The sequence below is a fragment of the Taudactylus pleione genome, unplaced genomic scaffold (assembly GCF_031769625.1).
Source record: "Taudactylus pleione unplaced genomic scaffold, aTauple2 ptg000479l, whole genome shotgun sequence".
In the NCBI taxonomy this organism is placed as follows: domain Eukaryota; kingdom Metazoa; phylum Chordata; class Amphibia; order Anura; family Myobatrachidae; genus Taudactylus; species Taudactylus pleione.
This window is the reverse complement of record NW_028284881.1, coordinates 13185609-13211705: the sequence shown is the minus strand read 5'-3', so window position 1 is coordinate 13211705 and position 26097 is coordinate 13185609. Positions and strand designations below refer to the sequence as shown.

The 26097-nt window shown below is 41.6% G+C and overlaps 1 protein-coding gene across 2 annotated transcripts in view; it reads left to right on the top strand.

Annotated features, from left to right (window-relative positions):
* Positions 1 to 26097, top strand: part of KSR2 (kinase suppressor of ras 2) — a 534326-nt gene that overhangs the window by 369770 nt on the left and 138459 nt on the right. For both annotated transcript variants that reach the window (XM_088449103.1, XM_088449104.1), the window contains exons 7-10: positions 8269 to 8352; positions 16054 to 16121; positions 16837 to 16955; positions 25906 to 26074. In XM_088449103.1, the coding sequence (XP_088305229.1) occupies positions 8269 to 8352; positions 16054 to 16121; positions 16837 to 16955; positions 25906 to 26074 (440 nt within the window). The remainder of the gene's footprint in view (positions 1 to 8268; positions 8353 to 16053; positions 16122 to 16836; positions 16956 to 25905; positions 26075 to 26097) is intronic.

Sequence of the window (26097 nt, the reverse complement as noted above, 5' to 3'; positions counted from 1 at the left end):
CTAACTAGTCCTTTAAACTGTTATGGCCCCAGGCATTTGAAGCCATGATACTATGGCGAGCAGCGTCTACTTTGCTTTTATGGGTTTCCTTCTTCCTCGCCATGGTAAGACCTATGGGTATATCTACTAAGTAGCGTCTTATTAAATTTGACGATTGTTGGGATTTCAAGAGGCAACAATATTAAATGCAAAACACGTCTAATTATTGCTCTTTTCAATCCTGAGTGCAGAACTACCACTTAGTAAATATATCCCCTAATCTCACACCTGGCACCAGGGGCATAACTCAACATTTGTGGGCCCTATAGCAAAACCATCTGAAGTAGAAAAAGTGACAAACATATGGGGCTTTAAGAGGGGAGATGAGGGAAATTCAATTAAGGGCAAATCCTGGCCACCTGGCCACGTTTTACATCACGCTTTACGGCAAGTATTTGCTACCCCATAGGGTAGCGAGCACTTTTGTGCAAATGGGGCATTTGGCCAGACGGGCAAAGGGTGTGAAACAGGCTACTGTTACCGGCATTTAAACGCTGTGGCAACAATAATTTGCACCTTTCAACGCAACTGAATTCCCCTGGATGTATCAACATAGTCAATGTCGACATGCCAATCACGTCGACATTACGACCATGTCTAAATTCTCATCCTGGTGCTAGTTAATGGAAAATAGAAGGAGATCCACACTAGTTTTCTGCCCGATCCATGACCAGTCCAGACTGAAATGGCCATAATTGTATATGGATTAAGGGGGGGACCCCATGCCGTCATTTAAAAAAAAAATTATTTAACAATTTTTGTTCTTTAACCATAAGAAACCTGCACAGATTCTGTGCAGTGATTTTTCTTGGAGGAGTGTGCTGTTGTGCTTTAGGTTGTATTTGCCATCAGTTTTGAACTGAAATATCAAAACCAACGACATTTACACCTGCAAAATCCGACTGACATCGACGCCGATTTTCAATCGACTTAAAAAATGTCTGTTTAGATACTGAAACACGACATCAATGTCTGTCGATTTTAGTCGATTTTTAAAATCGAATCAACCTTTATGAAATATACCCCATTGTATCATATGTGTCATATGTATTATACTGTATACATCCCTTTTTGGGAGCTGCTATTGTTTGCTCATCACCATTAAATGTGGTAAAGAATATACAAAGATAAGTACTAAACCTTTGTTATTTAGGCCAACAGTTCGAGACAATCACTTGACAAACGTTCTCCCCTCTAGAAAGAAGTAAAAATACCCTTCTACGTACAGTAAATATAACCTAATATTATAGCATTGTGCTTTGTATACCTTAAATATGAATGTTGTCAGCAGCAGTGCAAATGTATAAGAAATAAACAACACTTCAGCATTGTCTTTTCATTAATACGATTTAATGAAAGCATGCTTACTTAATGTTCTTTATGTATTTCCCATTTGTTATATATTACCAATGCCTATTCCCTTACAGGTAATGGAATAAATTCTTTGCTAGCATGAAAATTCCATTTATCTGTAAAAGTTAAACCATGGTATTTCAGGATAGCGTTAGCAAAATGCTTCCCTTGCGTAATACAACTTGATTGATTTCCCTGTTTAGGAAGAGTAAAGACTGAGCCATTCTCGTCCTACCTGAGAGCAATTTCATCTGCTTCTGCCCCGCTCCCTCACTCATCTCCCAAGAAGGAGGATCTGGCCTGAATTTGAATCCCATTACAACAGCAGAACTATTAAGATGAGATAAAACTCTCAGCAAGGATGATAAAAAAAAAATCTAATTAACTTGAGGCTTGGCAGTGCTGCAATAAATTCAGTGCGGTGAAAGTGGAAGAATTCTGTAAACGCGTTGGAGATAGAACCCAATCCTTTCTCCCATCCTTCCATCGATAAGACATTTTCTCATGTGAATATTGGACTAGGTTAATACTCGGTATATAAAGTCTGATATCTGACAGACGTGGTGATGTCCACTCTGCACACACTTTAAAATCTTTCCTGTTGCGAAATTCAACAGTATTTCAAGCACAAAATAAAACAGGGCTACCAAGATTTCATGTTAAAATGAAGATGACGGGCGCATGTAAAGGCCAAGACTAAGAGATACCAGAGCTGTTGTGGGTTTCTGAGTCATGAACCCCAGTATATAAACAGACCGACATGAAAGTGGATTTAAGTGTGGGGAAAATATTAATAGTTATATGTGTGGGCATAAGTATCCATATTATAGGGAGAGCCAGGCTTGTTGTGCAATCCATATACATATATATATATATATATATATATATATATATATATATATATATATTTTTATATATATATATATATATATATATATATATATATGGATTGCACAACAAGCCCGGCTCTCCCTATAATATGGAGGTTTTAGGATGGCGCACAAATTATCGTCCCAAGTGTATTTCTGTGCAAATAGCGTGGTATAAAATTGAGTTCAGATGTGCAAAATTAAAACACGTAACTCCATCTGGTAAAGGTGGCAGCAGACTTTCCATATTTCCGTGTGGCAGCTGGATAAATGTGATCTGGAAAGGGTGGTTGGAAAGAACATGCGCTTGATAGTGTAGTAAATTCAAAAATGTGCACATGCTGAAAAATAAATGTGCATACTGAATAAAAAGTCTTGAAAGCTTATCAGAGATTCCGCACAGGGATTCCAAGTGGTGAGATGGACCTTGGGTTCCAGTGGCTGGAAACATTTATAGGAGGGGCTCAATCAGAGCCAGATGAAACTAATATATAGGCCCGTATTCAATTTCGGAGCGAGAAGTCCGTGCTGGACTTTTCGCTTCATATCGCTGATTTTCCGGGGATACAGTATCGGGCGCGTGCCCGCTTTATCCCCGTATTCAATCAGGAAACAGCAAACTCGGGAGCAAGCAGAAAGGTAAGTATCGCAAAAAATTCGGGAATTTTGGGGTTTTGTTCTTAGGACCCCCCTAAAGATGTACAGACATGGTGGTTCACTCTGGGCACCACCGTTTAGCCCTGCAGAATGTGTTATGCAATTTTAAATAGCCGCGGCAGGTGTTTTTCCCGACATTAGAACAAGTGATGCAGAAGAGCACTTAGGTTTATTTTTTTGTTTTTTTAAGTGGTCACATCAAATTTGGTGTACTTGAAAATGGGTACTAGCATATTTTTAAGTCCCTAAACTAATTTTTTAAAAATTCTGCAAAAATGCACCTACCGCTAATAGCCTATTCTAGAAAACACCTGCCGCATACTTACAGAATACCCCTGAACCTATTTCCCTATATTTAAACACTGTTTCCCCTTTTTTTTTTTCACCCCAAATTTTTTATTCATTTTTTTAGGGTGTCCCTATTTTTTTTATTACTTTTTTTGACATTCCCAGATGTGCAGGCTATTTTTTATAAGCCTGCACCCCTAACCCCAATTCTGCACTTTTTTTCGCCATGTAAAACATGGTCAAAAGTTATCCCCGTTTTTTGCAAAGACTTTTCGAACCTGCAAAAAGTCTTTGAAATTGAATACGGGGATAATTGAAATAGGCGAAAATGACATCATCATGACTTTTCGCAGCTTAATTGAATACCCCCCTATTTGTAGTACTGTACTTCCTTAATAAGTTATGTGGCAATAATAATAAATATGCATACCAGAAAAGCACTTGAACCACAGCATCTTGTTATCAGATCCTGATCACTCCTCCAATATCCCTTGGCAACCCCAACAATATTCACATAGGTAGGTTATGAGCTCCCATCATGACCCACAATTCAGGAGGGACAAAATGCATATACAGTACAATATATATATACAAGAAATTTTACAGCATGCACTCTTGTAACTTTCTCCATCAATCAGGGGTGCTACATAAATTTGTCACACTTGTCCATCCTCTGGATATGTGACAACACACAAAATACTGTAAATCTGAGCACTTTCCTTTATAAAGTACAAAACTCTGGTTTATTTATCATCTTCAGACAATCCATCACATTGGTCAATTGCGGTACTTATGAAAATTATGGACTAAGAGTCCAACGTCCATCATATAAATACCGTCCATCACTTAGATGCAGTTGACGTTCCAGTCATACCAATGACCATTTTCAAGACTCCTCACAGCCAACATACACCGCTGTCACCACCAAATGTAATACCAAAAATATGTTACCTGGTTACAGAATATATGGGCACACTGATCCCTGATCCTGAACACCTGTGGGTCCAAGCCATTACAAACTCTGCGTACAAGTTCAGCTCATCTGAGCCTGGTACTTCCGCGTTCCACACCGTGGAATGCATAGTTCTCCCCTTCTTCGTCCTGCGTTCCAGCTCATGGAACGCAGTCTGCCACTCAACTGTTTCACTAATCCTATTGATAATACAGCAGTCCCATGATGAATACATCGTCACGTCACCGGATCACTTCTGACCTCCAAACTTACATAGCGGTCACCTGATGAATAGATCATCATTTCAATGAATAGCAAAATACTTCCACGTTCCATCTGGAACGAATATTCCCAACAGGGGAGTATTCATTCACAGTTGTCAGTCATCCCCTACATGCTATCCCCATTACATCCAACCTATCTAATTCAGAATTACCCAACTAACTTCTATTGAACAAACCCCCTATATAGTAAAAACATATATATAACACAAAATATCACAAAAAATATATATCAAAAAACTACCACCATACTGAAACAAAACTAAATACACAGAAAAATGTACATAAAAACAGAAAAATGTACAATAAACACTATATAAATATATGTGGTTCTTCAAGAGACTTCTAATGGTACCACCCTAGAGTTTACAAAAACACTTAAGATTGCAATTCTCATTTAATCCATTAGGGGCTATAGTGTCCAATCTGTAAATCCACTTGGACTCCCTCTGCTGTAGCCATTTATGTCTATCCCCCCACATATTGGCGTGGGGATATGGTCAATGATCATGCTTTTCAATGTCAACAATTGATGACCTTTATCCAGAAAAGGACGTCCTACTGGTTTGTCACTTGTGCCTGATGCCAAAGCCTGGTGAGTCGACATTCTATTATTCGCCATTCTTTCTTTAAATGGTCTAGGCGTCATCCCAAAGTAATACAGGCTACATGGACATTTCAAAGTGTATATAACAAAACTTGATGTACACGAGAGTCTATGTCAGATCGAGATCGATAGTCCTGTATGTGGATATACAAATTCCTTGCCTGTCAGCATTCCACTACAGGTAATACACCCCACACAACAGAAGCAACCTAGCCTCTTAGATTGAAATCACATAGTTGGTTTATTCTCGAAATGCATAGTTGGTCTCAAAAGAAGCTACCTCGGCAGTACCAACAATTGACCAATTTTTACGAATTGCTTTTGAGAGTGCGGATGCAGTAGCATCGAACTGGGTGGTAACCACCATCCTCTCTTTTATCCGATCTGCTCTTACACCACATGGGTTATTGTATATCAATCTTGCTCACTTCAAACATTTTCCAACAACCTGAGCAGAATAGCCTCTTTCAATAAATCTCACAGACATCTCCGTTAATTGTACCTCAGCCAATGATATGTCCGAGTAGTTTCCCAGTACACGAACAAATGCGACGTGGGTAAACCATCCTTCAGCGGTTTTGTGTGATGACTAGAAGTTGACAATATGGTATTTCTATCTGTACTCTTTCTAAAAAGGGTGGTAGCAAGCCCCTTGTTCACACTAAAAATAGATATATTGAAAAAATGTATTTGGTCAGTCTGTATGCAACTAGTAAATCTAATTGGACTGTTTAGCTCATTAAGATTGGATACCATTGATAGGAAGTCATCCCTCGTTCCACTCCACAGGATCAGGATATCGTCAATAAATCTGTAGTGCAGAATGCTGGAATCGTATTTTGGGAAAATAGTATTCGACTCATATTTGGTCATGAAGATTCGAACTCATCACATCCATTGTTGCAAACCATGGCTCTGAAGGAAGATCTATCACATTTTTCAACTTCACCAATAGATCACTAGTGTCCCTGGTGTAGCTACGACCTTTAGATACAATCGGTTGAAGCAAGCAATCTATATACTGAGCTACAGGTTGCAACACAGAATTCATGGCGGAAACGATAGGGCGTCCCGTTAATGACTTATGAATCTCAGGAATACTATATAAGATTGGGCACACTGGATGTGCTACCATCAAGGCATTAACCAAATTCAGGTCTGTCCATCCCAAAGATGCTGCTTCTCCCAATTTACAATCCAGTCTGCCTTTTATATCATACATAGGATTATGCATCATTCTAGTATATGTATCACCTAAACTTAGTTTTTCTCTAATATCATTATCATAGTCAACCGGATTCAAGATCACCACGGTGCCCCCTTTGTCCACCATTCTTATCACTATGTCCTTATTGCATTGCAATGACTGAATGGTCAATCTCTGACTTTTGTTTAAATGATAGTAGACTCTCCGGTCCTGTGTGGTCAACGGGTAGTCCCTCTCCATCATCCTGAGGAATGTTCTAATACTGGGATTAGATGATGTGGGGTCAAAATTACTAGGATTTTTCAATATTGTACACCTTCAATTACAGTACTATCTTTAAAGAACTCCTTATATCTATTATATCTATTTTCAAAGTCAAACTGAAATTCAAAGGGATCTTTATTATATGTTGGGACAAATGACAAACCCAAAGCAAGTACTGATGTTTCAATCTCAGACAAAGGATAGGAGGACAACTTAAATACGTTTTCTATTTGCGCCTCCTGCGACCTCTTCTTACAGTGCCCCCTCCTCGTATAATTTCTTCTTCTCCTCTCCTTTCTACCCCTATTGTAAGGTCCTGCGTCCCCCCTAAAAAAGTTAAAGTGTTACCACTAGGGGGCAATCTATCTACCGACTCTAGTTCTGATGAAGATTATGAGGAGTCTACTGTGTATGTCGGTCTACGGCGGTCCGTTCTTACTAGATGTCTCGGGGGTTGATATCAACACTCTCTCCCAGATTCAATTCTTAGTAAATTTACCCCCTAGACTCTTCAAGGAGCAATACAAAATAGTGGTTGCTTATGATCAACTTAATAGTTATGCACAGGTGTTTGTAAAGGGAGGGTTTACTCTAGGGTAGAAAAAAAAACTTCAGGGAGTCAGGGAGATTGCTACTATTTCAAGGAGCTCCCCGACAATCAGGGAGAGTTGATGTATTTCATACATCATTGCGATGTATTCAAATATTGCATTGCGATTTTGGGCAAATTTATGACATCCCATCCGCTTCTGAGATGCAGATTGTAATAAATATGCCCCTTGGGCTCATAAACTAGGGGGTGGAGAGGGGAGAAGTGGTAATAAAACCTTGATATGTGGTATTCAACTTGCATAGCATGAATATTTAAATTAATAATAATAATTATTGTTATTCTTCTTATATTATTATTAGTATAACACTTTTATTAATCATCCAAAGCACATTTTGTTTTGTATTTGTTTTATCACATATCAGGGTGTCTTTATGCTATCTAATTTTCTCATCATTACACCCTATTTAATGTGCATTTGAAACATACATAGTTCTTCTTAGTGCTCATGATAAATGTGTTCTCTGACCTGACAATCTTCCACTCCCCAGCACCATGGTCTTGTCCGTTGGCCTGAGTCAGTTATATGCTATTGCCGCCACTGCTGTGTATGTGTCCCCAGCTGCATTGTGAACATATGCAGATGTCGCAGCAGCTGGGAGATGTACTGAGACGCCCACCTGCGGCTTTGCAAATCCAAGCATATGTAAATTGTTGCAGCATCTGCGTACATAGACGCAGCATCGATTGCAGATCATTCGATTGTCACAGTGCTGAGCGAGTCTATGGTCCCGCAGAATGGACGTGGGAACTGAGACGGCTGAGCCATATTTCTTGCATACGGAATCGCAGTCGCATGCTGTGACACCCCCCCAAAACTGTATCGACACGCCTGCGTTCTTTGCTGCCACTCCCAGTTACCTCCCCCATATGCTCCCTGACTGCCAATCACAGTGCGAGTAAATAGTTGCTCCGAGCAACTACGGTAATGTACTTTGACTCATGCCTACTGTGATTTAGATGCATGTGCAGATTGCCGATTATCGCTCAACTGCGAAAACATCAGCATAGTGTATAATTCTGCACCAGGCCTTGTATACAATGAAAGTGCATTAGTATTCATATAAGAAACTAGTTCTCCTTGTTAATTAATGTCCTTTTATTTTCAACTTTTCACCAGTGTTATTTGCTTCCTTCCTAGGTTCTCCACCAAGTACTGGATGTCTCAGACCTGTACTGTATGTGGGAAAGGGATGCTGTTTGGACTCAAGTGTAAAAACTGCAAGTATGTTGTATTGTACATTTAAAAAAATGTGGCCCTTTACCTAGTCATTCAGTTCAAGGTAGAGATGCCTGATGTTCTGTGAACATTTTAAGCAAATTGAGTTGTAGTGTAACCGGTAGTTTCACAGCGGCATGAAGTTTTGGCAATGGAATTGTTGAATTTCTCTTGCGGTTTTGGCGAATTATGTGAACTTTTAAGATGTGAAATGAGACTAAGGGGTATATTTACTTAGGTGCAACAACCAATCAGATTCTAGCTATTATTTTCTATAAAGTGCTAGATAAAGGTTACATAGAATATGATTAGTTGCTGTGGGCAACATCTCCACTTCTAAAAACCAGCACTTTAGTAAATATACCTCTAAGGGGGGGAATCAATTATACCCATTAATTTAATGGGTGTGAAAAAAGGTGATAGCTGTGGCTTTAACACCTAAGGCTATTCAATTAGAGCCCTCTTTTCTCCCAAGAACGGGCGGGTGTTAACACATAGAATCTGTGAAAATGCACAGACCTAAGTGTTAAGAGGGTGTTTTCACCCGTTAAAGACTATTTATATGGGTGAATACTCAGCTCCCCATTGATAATGGCTGACAGCGGTAAGAAGAATCTTAATGCACATGTGCAAGCAGGTTTTCCAGTCAGTGCATGTACAATGTTGCTTGGAACCCAGGCTTTGGCTTCTAGTGTCTTACATGGAAGATGAATTACTGTAATAAGGAAAAAAGAAAGTACAGTGTATATATATATATATATACTCATATATACAGTAGCTACAGCGACTGTGACACTAACGTAGTATTTCGCATGCAGATTCACCTGCAGTTGCACACAGAATATAGGCATGTGCTGCATATCTGTTTCAGCTGCTTGTACGTCCTATTCTCTCGCTTAGGGCCTGATTCTGAGTCACACACAATCTGCACGCAATGCCGATGTTCACATAGTTGATCAATTGCTTGCAACTGCGCATGTGCGGCAAATTTCTGGAAACCCCTACGGTGCAAGCATTACACAGAGTGACCACATATAAGTGTGGCTGCAATCAATTCGGACGGTATCAGAAAGGTTGTGGAAAAGTGATGGCCAGTGATTGGGCGAAGGCTAATGTGCACGTAAAAATGGACCATTTAGTGGGGATTATTATGGGAATGTCACGGACATTCCCATAATAATGTCAGTGTAAGCGGCGGACATGTCAGTGTAAGCGGCTGCATTCCGCAAGCATAGGAGGCTGTGATCAGATGAAGAAACTGCTCCTCCCATAGAACTGGTGCAAGTTTTGATGATGCAACCACGCGCCTCAGTCCTTGCACAGTCAGCTGCATAGATGTACACAGGGGAAGGAGTTTGTAGGTCATTTGCAGAAATGTCAAGACCGGCAACTGCCAAACCACGCTGCTGCTTCCGCTTTAGCGTGCGACTCAGAATCAGGCCCTTAGTGCCAGGGCTGCCATCAGAAATTTTGGGGCCTGGTACTGAGAAAATAGGCAGGGCCCCCCGGGGTATAGGGTAGACTTGGATGGATAATGTGGGTGGAGCTAATTCAGGGATGGTGCCTCAATTGGTGTGTAAATCAGGGATGGCTAGACATGGTGGAGGGGGGGCACAGGGTAGAGAAGACTGGATATTAATGGGGGGCACAGGGCATGGAAGGATGATTTGGTCTGGGGGGGAAAGGGCAGGGAAGGCCGGCTGGACTAGGGGAGAGGCAGGGCAGAGAAGGCTGGCAGGCTGGCTAGACATAGGGGTGCCGCAGGGAAGACAGGCTGGTTGGCTGGACTAGAAGGGGTAGGTAGTGCAGGGAAGGCTTGCTGAACTGGGGTGGGTGGGCAGGGAAGGAATGCTGGCTGGACTGGGGGGTGGGCAGGGAAGGAAGGCTGGGTGCACTAGGGGAGTGGGAAGGGAAGGAAGGCTGGCTGCGCTGGGGGAGTGGGAAGGGAAGGAAGGCTGGCTGGACTGGGGGGGTAGGCATGGAAGGATGGCTGGCTGGACTGGGGGGGGGTAGGCAGGGAAGGATGGCCGACTGGACTGGGGGGGTGGGCAGGAAAGGAAGGCTGGTTGCTCTGGGAGGCATGGAAGGAAGGATGACTGCACTGGGGGGGTGGGCAGGAAAGGAAGGCTGGCTGCACTGGGGGGGTGGGTAGGAAAGAAAGGCAAGCTGCACTGGGGGGCATGGAAGGAAGGATGACTGCACTGGGGGGGGTGGGCAGGGAAGGCTGGCTGCACTGGGGGGGTGGGCAGGGAAGGCTGGCTGCACGGGGGGTGGGCAGGGAAGGCTGGCTGCACTGGAGCGGGTGGGCAGAGAAGGCTGGCTGCACTGGGGGGTGGGCAGGAAAGGAAGGCTGGCTGCACTGGGGGGGCATGGAAGGAAGGATGGCTGCACTGGGCGGGTGGGCAGGAAAGGAAGGCTGGCTGGGAAGGAGAGGGCTTAGGGAAGGCTGGCCGTATTCAAGTAGGGGCGCAAGACAGGTTCAACACAAATATAGACTTACCTGAGAAAGGGGCCAGGGTGGCAGCGGCGCGGAATGCATCGGGCCGCAGCCGGAGATAAAGTATCTGCGTTGAGGTATTAGAAGTATGGAGCCGGCTGTGATTGGCTCGCGGGCAGCTGAATACTATTGAGCTGGCCGCGAGTGAATCACAGCTCGCGGAACGACAGCCAATCAGGAGTGGCTTCTCCTGATTGGCTGCCGCGGCCGGCTCCATAGTATTGCAAATGCAGCAGCACCAATGCTCTTCCTCGTCGCTGCCACCCGGGCCCCCTATCTCTCCGGGCCCGGGACAGGAGGCCCGGCAGTCCCCCCCTGATGGCGGCCCTGCTTAGTGCTACTGCACCATGCAATGACCATTTTTCCAGGTCTGCCGCCGCCGCCCCTCACACTAACCTGTCAGCATCCTCACTCCCCAGCGCTGGGCTGCAGTGGGGATAGGGAGGCTGCTGCGCTGATCAGTAACATCATGCCTCCTCTGCCTATGCAGGGGTGGGGGGAGCAAGCACACTGATCGTGCGCCCCTGCTCTGTGCAGCTTCACGGCGCTGCAAATAGTTTTTATAATTTTTTATTCCTAAGAGGGGCGTGGCCACGACTCCCATGATTAGGCCACACCCACCAACAATTTCCGGGGCCTGGACCAGCTCTCTACGGGCCTGATCATCCACTTTTTGCACCTGCCCCTGACCACGTAAATAATATGTCTTTTTCAGGTTCAAATGCTTCTTTGCCTGGTCTATGTGTTTGCATTTGGGCAAACATGTCTTACCTGTACTTGGCATATGCAGGGCTGTTGAGACATTGGGTAGACCCGGGTACAAGGAAGGGGGAGGGTGGTAATTACTCCAAATCATTAGCCTTTTATAGGAGCAAATCTTGCTTATCTCCACTTGTGGAATAGCATAGTAACCTTTCACGTTCATAAGTAATCATGTATCGCTTATATTTATAATAATATAAAAACAAATTGTGGCACCAACAGGGGATGAAGGAGTGCAATTGAAGCATAACCATGCTCCCAGTATGGTATAGTCACATGCTCCTGTGTTTCTACAGAGGCCCCTGAGTGTGCAGTCAAGCTTCACATGTAGTCACTCTAGAATGAAGGCCTGGTCGATTTGCTGACATCTCTGCACATATAGTACTGTACTTGCTGGCTCATATATGTGCAATGGAACGAAAAGCCATATATTGAATAATCTAATTATATATAATATAATATGTATTGAACGTTATATATATTTTTACATACATTACTAAATTGATACATTTTAATAAATTTTATTCTGTTTCATGTTTACACTGTAAAGAGACAATAATGATAAAGTTGTGGTATAGAAAGAAACTTACTGTAGAGTAGGTGTACGTACTGTAGTAACCTACAAAGAATGCCCATCAGAGAAGTAAGGGCAGCTTTGCTTAGTACAGCTTAGTCAATATACCCCTATGCGGCCTGTTATATCTCCCTTGTGCCTTTTATTTTTCACCTTCACACTTTAGATTTAACAAATAAATCTGATGGCCAAGAACAGTCAGGAGCACACCACTAAATAACAGGTCTTTTTTCACTTTGAACTGCAAAGACATCATTCAGATGCTTGACTCTGTTTTGTATTTGGAAATAACCTTCACACAGTTCTCAGTGGCTGCAAATATAATAGAGGGAACTCAATTTCCAGAAAAAAATGAAAACGAGGGCAAAATCAATCTTACAAATGATGGGTATTTGATCACACATACTGCCAAAAACATAGCACAGACATATTTACTAAAAAGTGGACAGGAAGACTTATCCAGACCTAGCAGCTTGGTAAGTATGCTCTAGATCATTCAGAATATGTTAGGGAATATTACAATAATATATTCTGCAAGCATGAACAGGGCTACAGTTAAATATGCTTAGATGAGTGCTACAATGTGTCCATGTACAAATGCAGAGAGGACTGTATATGCTCAGCCCCCTGAGGTTGCAGACTCAACACTTAAGCTGGGTACACACTAGACAACGTGTACTCAGTCCGACAACGGCAGTGTCGGGACCTGGTGGGGGAGCTGGCATCGACTGGTGCATACACACTTGCCGATGCGGACAGCATGGCCATCACTAATGACATCACCCATTGGCCCTGAATGTAGGGCCGACGGAAGATGTCACTGACGGCCCGCGGGAGCACTCTTCGTAAGTTACATAGTGGGTACACACTAGATGATGTGCCTGATATGGGGCCTATACATAAGCAATCAATTGGGGCAATTCTGTGTTTTATAGATAACTATGTAAAAAAAATTGGCAATGTATGGGGTTCACCAATTGCCGATTTTGACCAAAAGTGATCGTAATCGGGAAAATCAGATTGCCCAACTTGTTGGATTTCGCTGACCAATCTGGGCTGTAGATTGCTAGTGTATGGTACCATTTAGCCGTTTTTCAGACTGTTACTAGTAAATTTATGAGCCTTTCATGATTGTCAGATCAGAAAATGATCTACAAATCACTGAAAAATATCGGCAATGTATGTATGGGTGCATATTGGTGGATCGGAAAAACGTTGCATAGGGGAAAAAACACAGAATCTGTCAATGGTTTTTTTTGTATTGCTGATGTGTGGGCCCCATAACAGTTAAAAATAGGAAAGGTTTTTATTTATCTTTGACATATTTATGTTCTAAAAAGAAACATTTTAGCACATTTGGAGGCCTTTGTTTGCCTGTGTGCAGGAAAGACAGTAGATAACTTAAAAAGGTAAAGAAATGTGAAAGAAACCACGCTAGGTAGGAATGAAAAATAGAATTATCAGACCGTAATCTTACTTTACATATTAATTTTCCCTAATTGTGGCATTTCTCTAGCATTGGAAGACCATAAAATTTGATACATAAATACTTGATATATATAAGTATAATATATATATATATATGTATATATATATATATATATACAGTGTATATTTGTGTTTGTGTGTGTATGTATATATATATATATATATTTATATATATATATATATATTATATATATGTAAATACATCTGTTTATTAAGTTGTAACCTTAACAAAATACAACGTAACTGGTCTGACATTGGAACTCATTGTTTTCAAAGACAGCATGCCCATTTAAAAACTTTCAATGCATTTAACATGTGTTAAAATCATTACGGTCAATGAAGTGAATTTTAAGGTCTTCAGAACGCAAGCTACAGTAATATACGCTAGTTAACCACTGTAGGGCTGATTCTGAGTCGCATGCATGTAGGCTGCTGCCGCTGACAGGTAGTGGGAGGGGCGGGCGGCGTACCCAGGTTCCCGTCGGGACCCTCCTTCAAGGGTAATTAGTATCCACTCCTCCCCCTTCTCTGCGCCCCTGACGATCATATCGTGCTGACAGAGATGAGATGTTCATTCAGCTGGATCTTTTGCACCAAGCATGGGGATGGTGTAAGTGCCGATGCTAATGATGATGGCTGTGGACATAGGTACAGCTTCAACATACAGCTGAAGGGATTTTTGGATACAATGGTGGACTCTCATAGTAGCATAAATTAGTAAACAGACTGTCATGGCCATATTGAAAAACAGCTACAGATGCATCTGCCTCAGTCGGTCCTTGTATTTCATAACCTTATGCAGGTGTCATATGATTTCACTTATGTGCGAACGTCAGATTCAAATCAAACCACTGTGTATAAGGCTTTAGCTTCATGAACTTTCATCACTTCTGGATACTTTTAAGAATAAATTTGGGGTCAAACAAGCATCAATAAAGGGGATGTAGTTTATATCCCGGCTGTCGCAATGCCAGCTTTTAGAATGCCGGCGCCAGAATCCCAACACCAGTCAGAATCACGACGGTAAGCATTGGGGTTAGGGGGAGGGTTACGGTTGGGGTTTAGAGTTAGGCAGTAGGGGGAGGGTTAGACTATTGGGGGACGGTCAGGTTTAGGCTGCAGGGAGGGAGGGTTAGATTTAGAGGTAGGGTTAGGATACTTACCGATCCTGGTGTCGGAATTCTGACCGCCTGGATCCTGAGCGCCGGCATCCCGTATCCATCCTCAATAGAGCACAGTTTACTTAATGAAGGGATTGGGCAATTGTAATACATTAATCAGTGTTTGGATATTACTTTGTGCAAGTACATATGAGCTGCAGTTATGCTCTCGGTAGTGAGAGGGGCTCCTTCTATGAAGAAACCTCCTAACACCTGAGAGCTGTGCAAACTTGTGTCATCTGACAGTCAGGAGCGGAGCTACCACCTGCCCAGCATTCATTTTTTATGCTACTACTGCCAGTGTGGTGCCTGCCATAGTGCTGCCAGCTAGTCACAGAAAAGAAGTCCACTGCACTCGCTGGATTGGACCACATTGTGTCATAGGCTGCACCAGAGATAGTTCACTGTGGAGTCCAAGAGGTGCTGATGAGAAAGAAAATAAAAAAAGTATTATTATCTCTTTATGTATGTTTACTTGTGACTCAGCTATAATTGTTATTTACTTAAAGCAAATTGACTATGAACAAATTTCTGTTGCAGACTTATTGGGGTAGTGAAGTGTCACATTTTGCTCACCCAGTATTTCCATATAATTTATCTACAGTATCTGTTTGTATCCTATAATGCAGATGATGTTGTTGGGAAGATAGAGTAAACTCTATGTATACTGAAAAAAAATAAAATAAATTTTCCAGGCAAAAATAAATGCGACAGGAATGTATAAGAGGATCAGCATGCCCTATTTCATATATTTCACCTATTTATATTGGCCACTAAGGGATAAGATTTATAAAGTTCTGAAAATATTTTTTGTTTAAAAGCCTAAAAAACAGACAAGCCTATTCTTTCAAAAACATCATTTCTAAATCAAAGAATAGCAAAGAGTGGGACTGTATGTTCTGTATAACTAAGATAAATAAGTATAACCTATAAAAAACAATATCTTGGGTCTATTTATTAAGTAGAGAAAAGCTATATCGCCAATGAAAACAGGCGTTTACTACTCTATAAATTGAGAGCACAAGGACTCATTGTAACATTTATTTGCGTCAGGAACTTTCATACCTTGGAATAGCGAATGAAGTATAGTTGGGAAACAGTTGTATTATATGGGAGCAGATGGTTCTCTGCAGACCTTCTTGGGCACAATCCCAGGTTGGGTTTACTGACTGTATTTAATGCTTTTCAGATGAAGTGATTCCTTCATTTTTTTGTTTTCTTATTAGACTAAAGTGCCACAACAAATGCACCAAAGAGGCGCCTCCATGTCACTTGCTGATCATACATCGGGGAGGTATGTGTCCCATCTGAATTGAATATGTTTGCATGATGATCACAGAGTTTCACTGTGAAGTCTGACCTGTGTGTAACTGACCTATGTGTGTAATTGTGTAACAGAGCCTCAGCTCAGTGTGAGAATGATAATTCCTTAACTCATGTACAGTAATAATCTCAACAGATTTTATTATTTATTATTCTTCAATAAAATTTATTTAATTTATTTGTATGTATGTAAAATAGGGTTACAGAAAAAAAAATCAAGGATGCTTTTCTTGAGGAAACAAATCCCTACATTAATAAGATTATTTTTCTGAAAATATTAAACTGGTTTATATATAAATAGCTTCATTTTTGCTTGGGTGGTCATCATGCAACAGCAGGTTGCTGTATCATGTAATGTGCAGTGTATCAATGAGATCCCAATACTACAGTATATACTTCATTTTTTATACATGACCAATTATTATATGCAATACTATACATAACAAATCTCAAGAGCAACTCGGATCAGTAGAGCATAGAGGCTACATTGTAGTGCAAATGACAAAGGGAGACTAATTAGCTTGTTCATGAGCTGAGGCTGTGACTCAAAGAAAAATCTCCAGTAAGTGTCCCAGTGTTGTTGTTGTATATACTTCTTAACCTCTAAGTCTTGTCTTACTGAACCATAAACCAGCTGACTGAGCTACAACTTTTCATCAGTAATACTGGTTTCATTTTAATTTCAGCCCGACTAGTTAGGACTGAATCTGTACCATGTGACATTAATAATCCTTTAAGAAAACCTCCACGATACTCAGATCTCCATGTCAGCCAAACACTTCCTAAAACCAACAAAATTAACAAGGTAAGTCATCTCACATTTTAACACAAACTAATCCCGGCTAGCAGAATGTGCTTTGCAGCTTTCCTTAGATCTTTGTGATACTGGTCCGTGCACAACAGTTATTCAATGTTATAGCATCGCTATAGTATTATCTTTTATTTAGTATGCGCTACCAAGTGTACATGGTGCCATAAACAATGGATACAGCGTAAGTACAAAATATAGCTGACCATCACATAAGTACATAGCTTGAATTAAAAACTTTACAGTAAAACAATAAACAGGAATTGATGAGTACAGACATAAGGGCAGAGCAAGTCACCTCATGTAGGATCTGGCAGCAGTGAGTTGTGAGGGGAGAAGAACAACTGTTCTCAATCATCCTATACCTATTGTATGAGTAAGCAAACAATATCAGAGTACCTGGAGTGGACATGGAGACAAAAGACAAAGGGCACTGGTGACTTAGATACTGAGGGGTAGAACACAGTACTTACTAAAAGAAGGAGCGAACAGTTGGAGGGTGAACTTGGAAGATGGAGGAGTGAGAATTTAAGAGGCGGGCTGGTATGCTTTAGTGAAAAGGTCTGTTTCATGGGCACTTATAAAGCTGAGGAGATTGATAAAAAGTCTGGCTAGGTGAGGGAGTGAGTTCCTTAGGAGGGGATGCTACAAGATAAATTTTGGAGGCAGACGTTAAAGGAAAAGACCAGAGTTGATTTGAGGTGGTGGTCAAAGGAGGAGCAGGGAGGGAGTATGGACAGAGATGGGGTTGCACATGTAGGTGGGGGAGGAAAGATTATGGGCTTTAAATGTGAGGATGAAAAGTTATTAGTATTATTATTATGATTATTACTTTTATTTATGTAGCACCACAAAGGTGGCCACAGTGCCATTTAGTAATAGATTAATACATGGGGTAAGATAGCAATTAACATAACGATAGCACAAAAATCAGTGTGGAGGGTATAGAGGAAATTGAGAGTTGGGTAAAGAAACTCACTAGCAAAGCTAGAAATGATAAGTCATAGAGGGGGGTAGGTCAGCACTCAGTGAACCTTACTGATCAAGTGGGTGGACAGACACTGAGGCAGCAGACATGGGGGACAGAAGATAGGGTGATGGTATCAACAGAGGGTGAATGGAGGAGGTGATGGAGGGACACTCAAATGGGAGAGAAAATGAGCTCAGTCTTTTCCACGTTCAGTTTGAGGGAGCACTGGGACAGCCAGCTGGAGATGGCAGAAAGGTTGTTAGAAACATGAGAGAGGATGGAGGGAAAGAGGTCAGAGAACGAGAGGTAGATGTGAGTGGCATTGGAAGCCGAAGGAGCGAATGAAATTTTCAATGGAGGCTTTATTAAGTCTGATGCTGACACAATACAGGACTAAACCCCCCAAACTGTAGAATACTGTATAATATAATCACATTTAGTAATTACAAGTTGCTTTCTTTCATACTGAATTCCATCACTGTGAATGATAAAACTGAACATGTTACATTATTAGCAAGGCTGACATAAGACATCTCCATCAAGTTCAGTCTTCATAACTTCTAATTTGGTTGATAAAGAGGAAGCAAAAAAAGACCCATATACCACATCTTATAGGAAAGGCATTGAGTTCATTTTAAGTTATGATAATTTGCTGACACTTTGTTCCTTGCAGCAAGGAACCTCATGCAGTTAGTTGGACTATCTTTATTCCATTCACAGTTTATGTTCCCTTGTTATCCTGCAAAGTCCTGAGTATGAGAGGTTTCAGAGCACAAGTTTAATCATTCCCTGCAATGCTACTGGTATGCTAATTCCCTGCAATACTCCTAAAAAATAGCACAACAACAAATCACAAAGCTCATAATATGTTACAAGCTAAATATGCCTTCACGGAAAAATCACATTACAGTATATTACATAAGCAATATTCCTGTTTTCATATACAAAAGTGCAACATTATAACATTATGAAATTATATATATATCTAGCGGGATGCGGTCATAATACCGACCACGGGGATTCTGGCACCGGAATCATGACATCTTTCATAATCCCGGCACCGGCATCCCGGAGGTAAGTTGCGGGGTTAGGGGGAGGGTTAGCGTTAGGGGTTAGGGTTAGGCACTAGGGGGAGGTTTAAGGTTAGGCACTAAGGGGGGAGGGTTAGGTTTAGGGTGCGAAGAGGGGGAGGTTAGGTTTAGGCACAAGTGTCAGTATCCTAACCCTGTCGGGATGCATGTGTCGGGTTTCTGACCGTCGGGGATCCTGAGTGCCGACATCCCGTACCCAACCCTAAAGTGCATATGTGCCAAACCCAGCAGGATAAGGACAAGTCCAGCACTTACGTCAGTAGATAAAGGAGAATGTATCTGTTCTGTTAACCAGGTGTTTCAATAAATATCTCTGCTTTATCTACTGACGTGGGTGCTGGTCTTGTCCTTATCCTGCTGGGTTTGGTACGTACTGTATGCTCTATTTCACTAAGTGACAGTGGTTGATGATTTACAGAAGTGAAGTTTAGGATCTTTATAATTGAACAGTTAAACAAAGGATTCTTATCCTACGGATGGCATTTCGTCCTCTCTTTGCACACTTATTGCATGCTGCCAACTAATGTAAACAATTTACAGATTTTTAATAGCATTAGTTTGTGCCAAATGTTCTTTTCATTATTTTAGTTAACAACAATATAACCAAGTTTTAGATAACAGTACTTCATTATTACTCGAAAAGAGTTCAACAAGTTCAATGGCTGACACAATTTGGGTACTGGACAAAGAAGTGTAAGAATCCTTGAGTAAAATTATAGATAAGAATAATTTAGCTACAATGTTTAAGGCAAGATGGTTATATAGATTATGGTCATTCCATTACAGTAGATATGATTGTAAAACTTAACCGAGTGTCTTGCTAAAACTATTCTTCAATATACAAAAGAAAATGATTTAATTACAGAAGTGAAAGAGTTTTTCTGAACTGGTGTGTAATGTGAACACAGTGCCCACAGCTTAGCCCCATCCCCAATGCCATGGGTGGAAAGGGTATATTTCAAAAGTTTAGAAGCTTATAGATCTGTGGTCCGATAAATACAATACTTTCACTGAATCGTGCTCTCATAGGTGCTTTGTAAAATGTCAAAGTGATATCCAAGAGATTCTATTTTTGCTGCGTAATATACATACCACATTGTTTTGAGACTAGGATTCTGGTCTTACAAATATCATACCGAATTCCGTGGTTACAGATAGTGTGACATCATTTAGTCCTTGTTTAGTTAGAAGATTATAATGCACAGGGAATGACTGTAGGAAGCTATGTTCATCCAATCACATTTATTTATGTTGTCAGTATCAATAGCCGAGACATATGGATATATATGCTGGAGAATTTACAGGCCTGGCATGGACGATAATGCATTTGTACAGATGAATAGATGCAGGGACAAATGATAAATATGCACATCCACACCACACAACAGATAACAGGAAACACAGACCTGATTGCATTACATTGATTTGCTTTGTGCCAGTCATAGCAATTACTGCATGTTCTTCCCATTTATAATGTAAGATCCAACTCATGGTTATTTCACAGTCGGAAGCATTGAACTTTCCTCTGCCTTCAGAAGGTATTACTGGTCTTGTCTCTGCAGGCAACTGTTTCTTGACTCCAAGGCTTTTATTTGCTGACATGTCTGCCTGCCAGAGATATATTTTAAAACTGTTCTGTGAAATATTCCCCCCATTTCACATTTAGCTGCAACATTTTGCACATTTTGCTGGTGGAATTAGGCCATAAGTGTTCCCAGTACAACCTCAACCACACAGCAGAATGAACTGTACACTGCCATTGTTATCCTCGCTCTATAGACTATAGATTCCCTGAATGGGAAGTTACAATGCAGTGTGCAATAGCATATCGCACTATAAAAAAGCAAGTGTGCAACATGGAGATTGTATCATCAGACATTCGCACATCTGCAACCCTTGATTCACATGTAATTTCACTGATCTTTGCTCTCCACCCATCCAAAGAATACATGTGATTACAGTCTAAAATTCATCTGCAACACATAATAAGTTACATACAATGTTCTCATTTTACTGCCTGCCATCAAATTTGATGGCAGCAATAAAGATGGTTACACAAGTGAGGATATAAACGGACACACAGATGGATGGTAGTAGATTGGTAGTGAAGTTTTGTAGGTTATACCCACGTTTTGATCACCGAATGAAGATCAAAGAAACACTAGTCAAGCTACAGCACTAATGTGATCCATACATGAAGGAGACATTGGATGAGTTAGATATTGTCTGGTCCCTAATACAAGTTAGGAAGTGAATATGCGTATAACTAAGCTATAAAATCTAATATATATTGTGCCTGGCATTACCTGGGTGTCTTAGTTTGTCTCTCTCTCTCTCACTATCTCTCTCCACCTCCCTCTCTCTCCTGGCTTTCTTCTCTTCCCTCTGCATATTCCTGTTGGCCATACCTTTTCATCTCAGCTTGTCCACCAATTGCTCCCAGCTCAGTTTGTTTCCCTACTGCTCCTGTCTATTTGTTCATGTTTGCTGCACTCTCTACCTCTCTGTATCCCTGATCTACAGCAGGAAAAAGTGACATTCGACCCACTCAGTAATCAAAGGAACCTGGGTTCTTGGTAGTGCGGATATCCGGTGACATCATCATGCTCATGCACCCAGAGACGGATTAAGACCCCACATGGCCCTAGGCAAGACATAGCTTCGGGCCCCCTAGTAATGTAAAGAGAGGAAATACATAGGGCAGGGTGACAATCATTATGTCACACTGCATATGTGGAAGCCACCAGTATGCCGATTGCCGACAATGTTAAAATGCGACTACTTTAACATTGTTGCGACTCACTACTAAATCTTTAAACATGCTGCTTGTCCAGCATGTTATAGTTATATCAGTGACACTGTTACAATGCTTTAAGTTGCATTTTAGGATTTTCTGCATACTGATCCCGGCATACTGGGGTTCAGATGGCACACGCATTAGAACCATGCATTAGCATGCGTGCTCATAGTACACACACAGCTATGATCCCAGTGGGGTATGGGTGCTACATGCATGTTCTATGCAAAATGTCAACACATCAACTTTCTTCACTCAAGTAAACTTTGCGGAGCTGAAGCGGCACAGTATACATACAGTATACATACATACCTGGATAGGCATAGTCCCTGGAAGCATGCCTAATGACAGACACTCACGGTTCAGACAGTGTAATCCCCCCCATTGCCCAAGTGCTCGCATGGCGCTGACACAGCTCCTGTCTTCCATGCTGGCAGTCAGCACTCACATAACTGGGGAAGGCTTGCTCATCAGATGCCTCCTCTCATTGGTTACCAACATGGGGGCTTGCGTTCCATCTGCATTCTGCAGTCTTCCTGCTATGCTGCATCACATGAAAGTAGCGCTGCTCCCATGTGTGTCCGGGGCACTAGCAGCTCTCACTCTGCTCTTTCTATATCCCTCTCTGTAGCGCAGAGCCTTCCGGTAATCCGGAATACAGCTCTGCACACATCACCGCAATTACGTGATTTTTAACACTCTTGACAAATATCTTTTTTTTTTAATGTCATCTAAAAAGTAATATGCTGACAAAAGAAATATAAACTTTTCTGCATTAATACAGTGCAAGAATCAAGATAGTACACTATGTAGACAAAAGTGATTGACCACCTCTGCGCAAGCGAAATACATACCATGCATTCCATTGCACACGAATTCCAAATGGCCGTTAATTTGGCAGTTTCGACAAGAACACTTGGTAGGGAGGCCCATGCACTTGCAGTTCTACAGAAACAACGAATGCTTTTATCAGGAACGACAATGCCACCTGTGTCATGTTTCCAGGGCGACGCTGGACTGGTATACAGAAAATTCGGTAACCCGGATTGACTGGCCAGCTCAAAAGCTCTTAACCCCATTGTGAACCTCTGGGATGAATTGGAGCGAGGGTGCGTTCTAGTCCTACTCGACTTTCTTCAGTGTCACAGTTGGTCACTGTACGTAAGGTGGAATGGCAAAACCTACCGCCTGCTGTTGTCCAGGAACTTGTGGACAGTTTGCCAAGAAGGGTGTCTGCAGTAATTACTGCACGTGGTGAACCTACAAAGTACTGATGTCAATAAAATCTCGTTGATCTATTTGCTGTCAGTGTCCAATCACTTTTGTCTACATAGTGTATAAGGTGATTTAGTGTTTTTGGAGCTTACCCACATTTCAAAGAGTGAGGCACCGTCTGACCCCACTCCAAATTTTGCTAGGGCAACCAGATGATGTTGTGCTCTTTTTCTGACTTACACTATTAATATTGCACTTGTCCCGATATTAGAAATTTGTAATCAGGATTGGGAGGCAGGGGCATAGGTAGACCTGCAGATATGCACAGCTATTCTGTTGCCGCTGGCACAGTGAATTGCACCACGCATAGCGCTAGATGCGCGTCCGTGAGCGTATACGCACACTGCGTACATCACTGCGCCTCCATAGGAATGCATGGTGCAATCACATAGCATATGCAGGTGCGGGGAATCGCATGGCATGATGCGCACGCACGTTTGTGGCGCGATCAGCCACAGTGTAACTGGGCGCATCTGTATGGGGGCTCTATAGCAAAATTTCCATGCCCCCCCCCACTCCTCTTTGCCAGGCCTCTGCCCACTATTCAGGGTGCTCACCTTCCTTATCCCTGTGGACGGATTTTAATTTCTTACCAGAGTGCTGCTTGCACTGCTGCCCCGGGCGTCTATGTTTTCTTCACTGATGCATGGAGGAGGCGAGGCAGTGGTCCAGGGAGGTCCCAGCAGTTTCAGCACAGCCGCGCCTCCTCCCAGCATCAGTGAGGAGAGATGGAGCAGCCCTGCAAGCAGCACATTGACAGCACCTACTATAGCTATGCCCTTGGGTGGTGGATTTGTGACTGCCTCAGAGTGAGCATAGCCACGGCCCTATTGGCATTTTTAACATAAAAATTGCCATTTGCAGGGAAATCTGTCCCAATCCACCCACACTCATCAGACTGTCCACACCCACAAACGCCCTCACCCGCAAATCGGGATTAACATTGTGATCAAGGGACAGTCCCTCATATTAACATTGCAGGGGGGTGATATAAAACTGTTTAGCATGAGGCTAAACTAGTGAACTGAAGGACCAGAAATAACTTTTGACATAAAGTGAAATGCAGAATAGTAATTTAATTTGCTATTATTTCATATGTTCATATATTACCCATGGGTAATATATAGGTAATGACGGATACTTCTAAAACCAGGGTGCACCATCTATACTATTTTCAAAACACATATCTTATTATTAGAGATGTGCGCAGACCTCCGTGTTTTGGTTTTGGTTCTAAATCATCATGTTTTGGTTTTGGCAAAAACACCCTCAATTGTTTTTTGTTTCAGGTTTGGATTTATTTAAAAATTTAAAAAAACCACTAAAGTTATGTAACTTGGACCTGTTTTTGTTCCTATAGTATTATTAATATCAATAACATTCATTTCCATTCAATTTTGACCACCTCACAGTGTCTGAAATGACGAGTGAGGGACTTAAATGCAATCCAAAACCAAGATCCGGGTTTCAGAAATTGCGAGAAGACCCGACTCGGAACTCGCTTCTGCTCAAAACCCCAAAGTGATCCGAACCGGGACTTGGTTTGACTCGGAACCACAAAGTTCGGGTGTGTTCGGTTTTCAGCTAAACCAAACTGCTAAATCTACTCTATATACTGAAGACATCATCTGCATTTGTCTTAGTAAAGAAGGAGCAATTACTTGATAACATACTATAAAAATAATTCCCTTTTTTGTCAAGTGTTTTGTGCTTATACAGTTCTCTGACCAGTGATTCTTTTGATGCATTTATCACATTTATTAAATCATAATTCCTTATCCATGCAGCTTACTCTACAGTATCTTGTTTTTAGCGGTTACGTTATGCACTGAAGTAAATTCCAAATAATACATTCACACTTTGATTATAATGTTCATGTAATGGATATAATGGAGGTATAAGAGCCTGTTCTTTGATTCATGTATAAAGATTGTAACCTGGATTCTTGGAGAATATACTGAGGATCACAAGGGAAACGTGAGCTTGTATTGCTACGAGATAAGGGGGTGAGGGACAGAGGGTTTATGCTGAGGGCACAATGCTCACTTGTTCCTTGGTAAAAACTGACTCTATGGCTGTGGAGCCATCTGCTAACAGTCTCTTTCCAGATGGCATGTAGGGATTTCAGGCATTGTGTCTTTACATATACATAAAATGAAATAATAACAAAACAAACAAACACTGGTGAGGGGGAGGACAATTAAAACTGAGAAAATGTGTGGGAACGAGAAGCAAAGAAGTGAAGTGATGGAGACAACTCTCTCATATTCCGAAATTGTTATGTTTTTACCTCATAAACCAATCTTAAAGTATTCCCTCAGACTACACAGAGTGGGGGCAGCCATTTTGTGGGCTTAAGTGTTATTGATGAGAATGTATCTTATAGTCAGTGACACCTAAGTACCTCACTGGCATCACTGGTTTCTACTGAATTGATAGGATGCATTCTCATAAATATTGGTAAAGGACACAAAATAGCAGCCCACACCATGTTTCAGGGATGTGTGTGTGTACTATAAGCAAATGCTGCTATCTAAGTGTTGTTGAACTGTAATTTCCTGAATAACGCCTCAGCATGCTGGGATTTATAGTGCAACAAAAAGAGTCCTACAGCCTGATGTGTCCTAAAACAATTCCCAATGGTTAGATTGTAATGTGCATGTATTACAGTACATTGATAATAAACACCTTGCCATATTTACACATATCACCTCATAAAGGAGATAAAGCTAAAAACTTTTGTCCAATGTGTCACAGTACGTCCTGCTTTCCTCTCATCTACTTCCCAATGTGTTATCTCTTTTGTTTTCCCAGGACCACATTCCAGTGCCCTACCAGCCAGATTCCAGCAGCAACCCCTCCTCTACGACATCCTCCACACCGTCCTCACCTGCTCCTCCGCTTCCCCCCAGCGCCACCCCACCCTCTCCTCTCCACCCATCCCCACAATGCACCCGCCAACAGAAGCCGTTCAACTTACCAGGTAGTAAAACCCACCTGGAACAG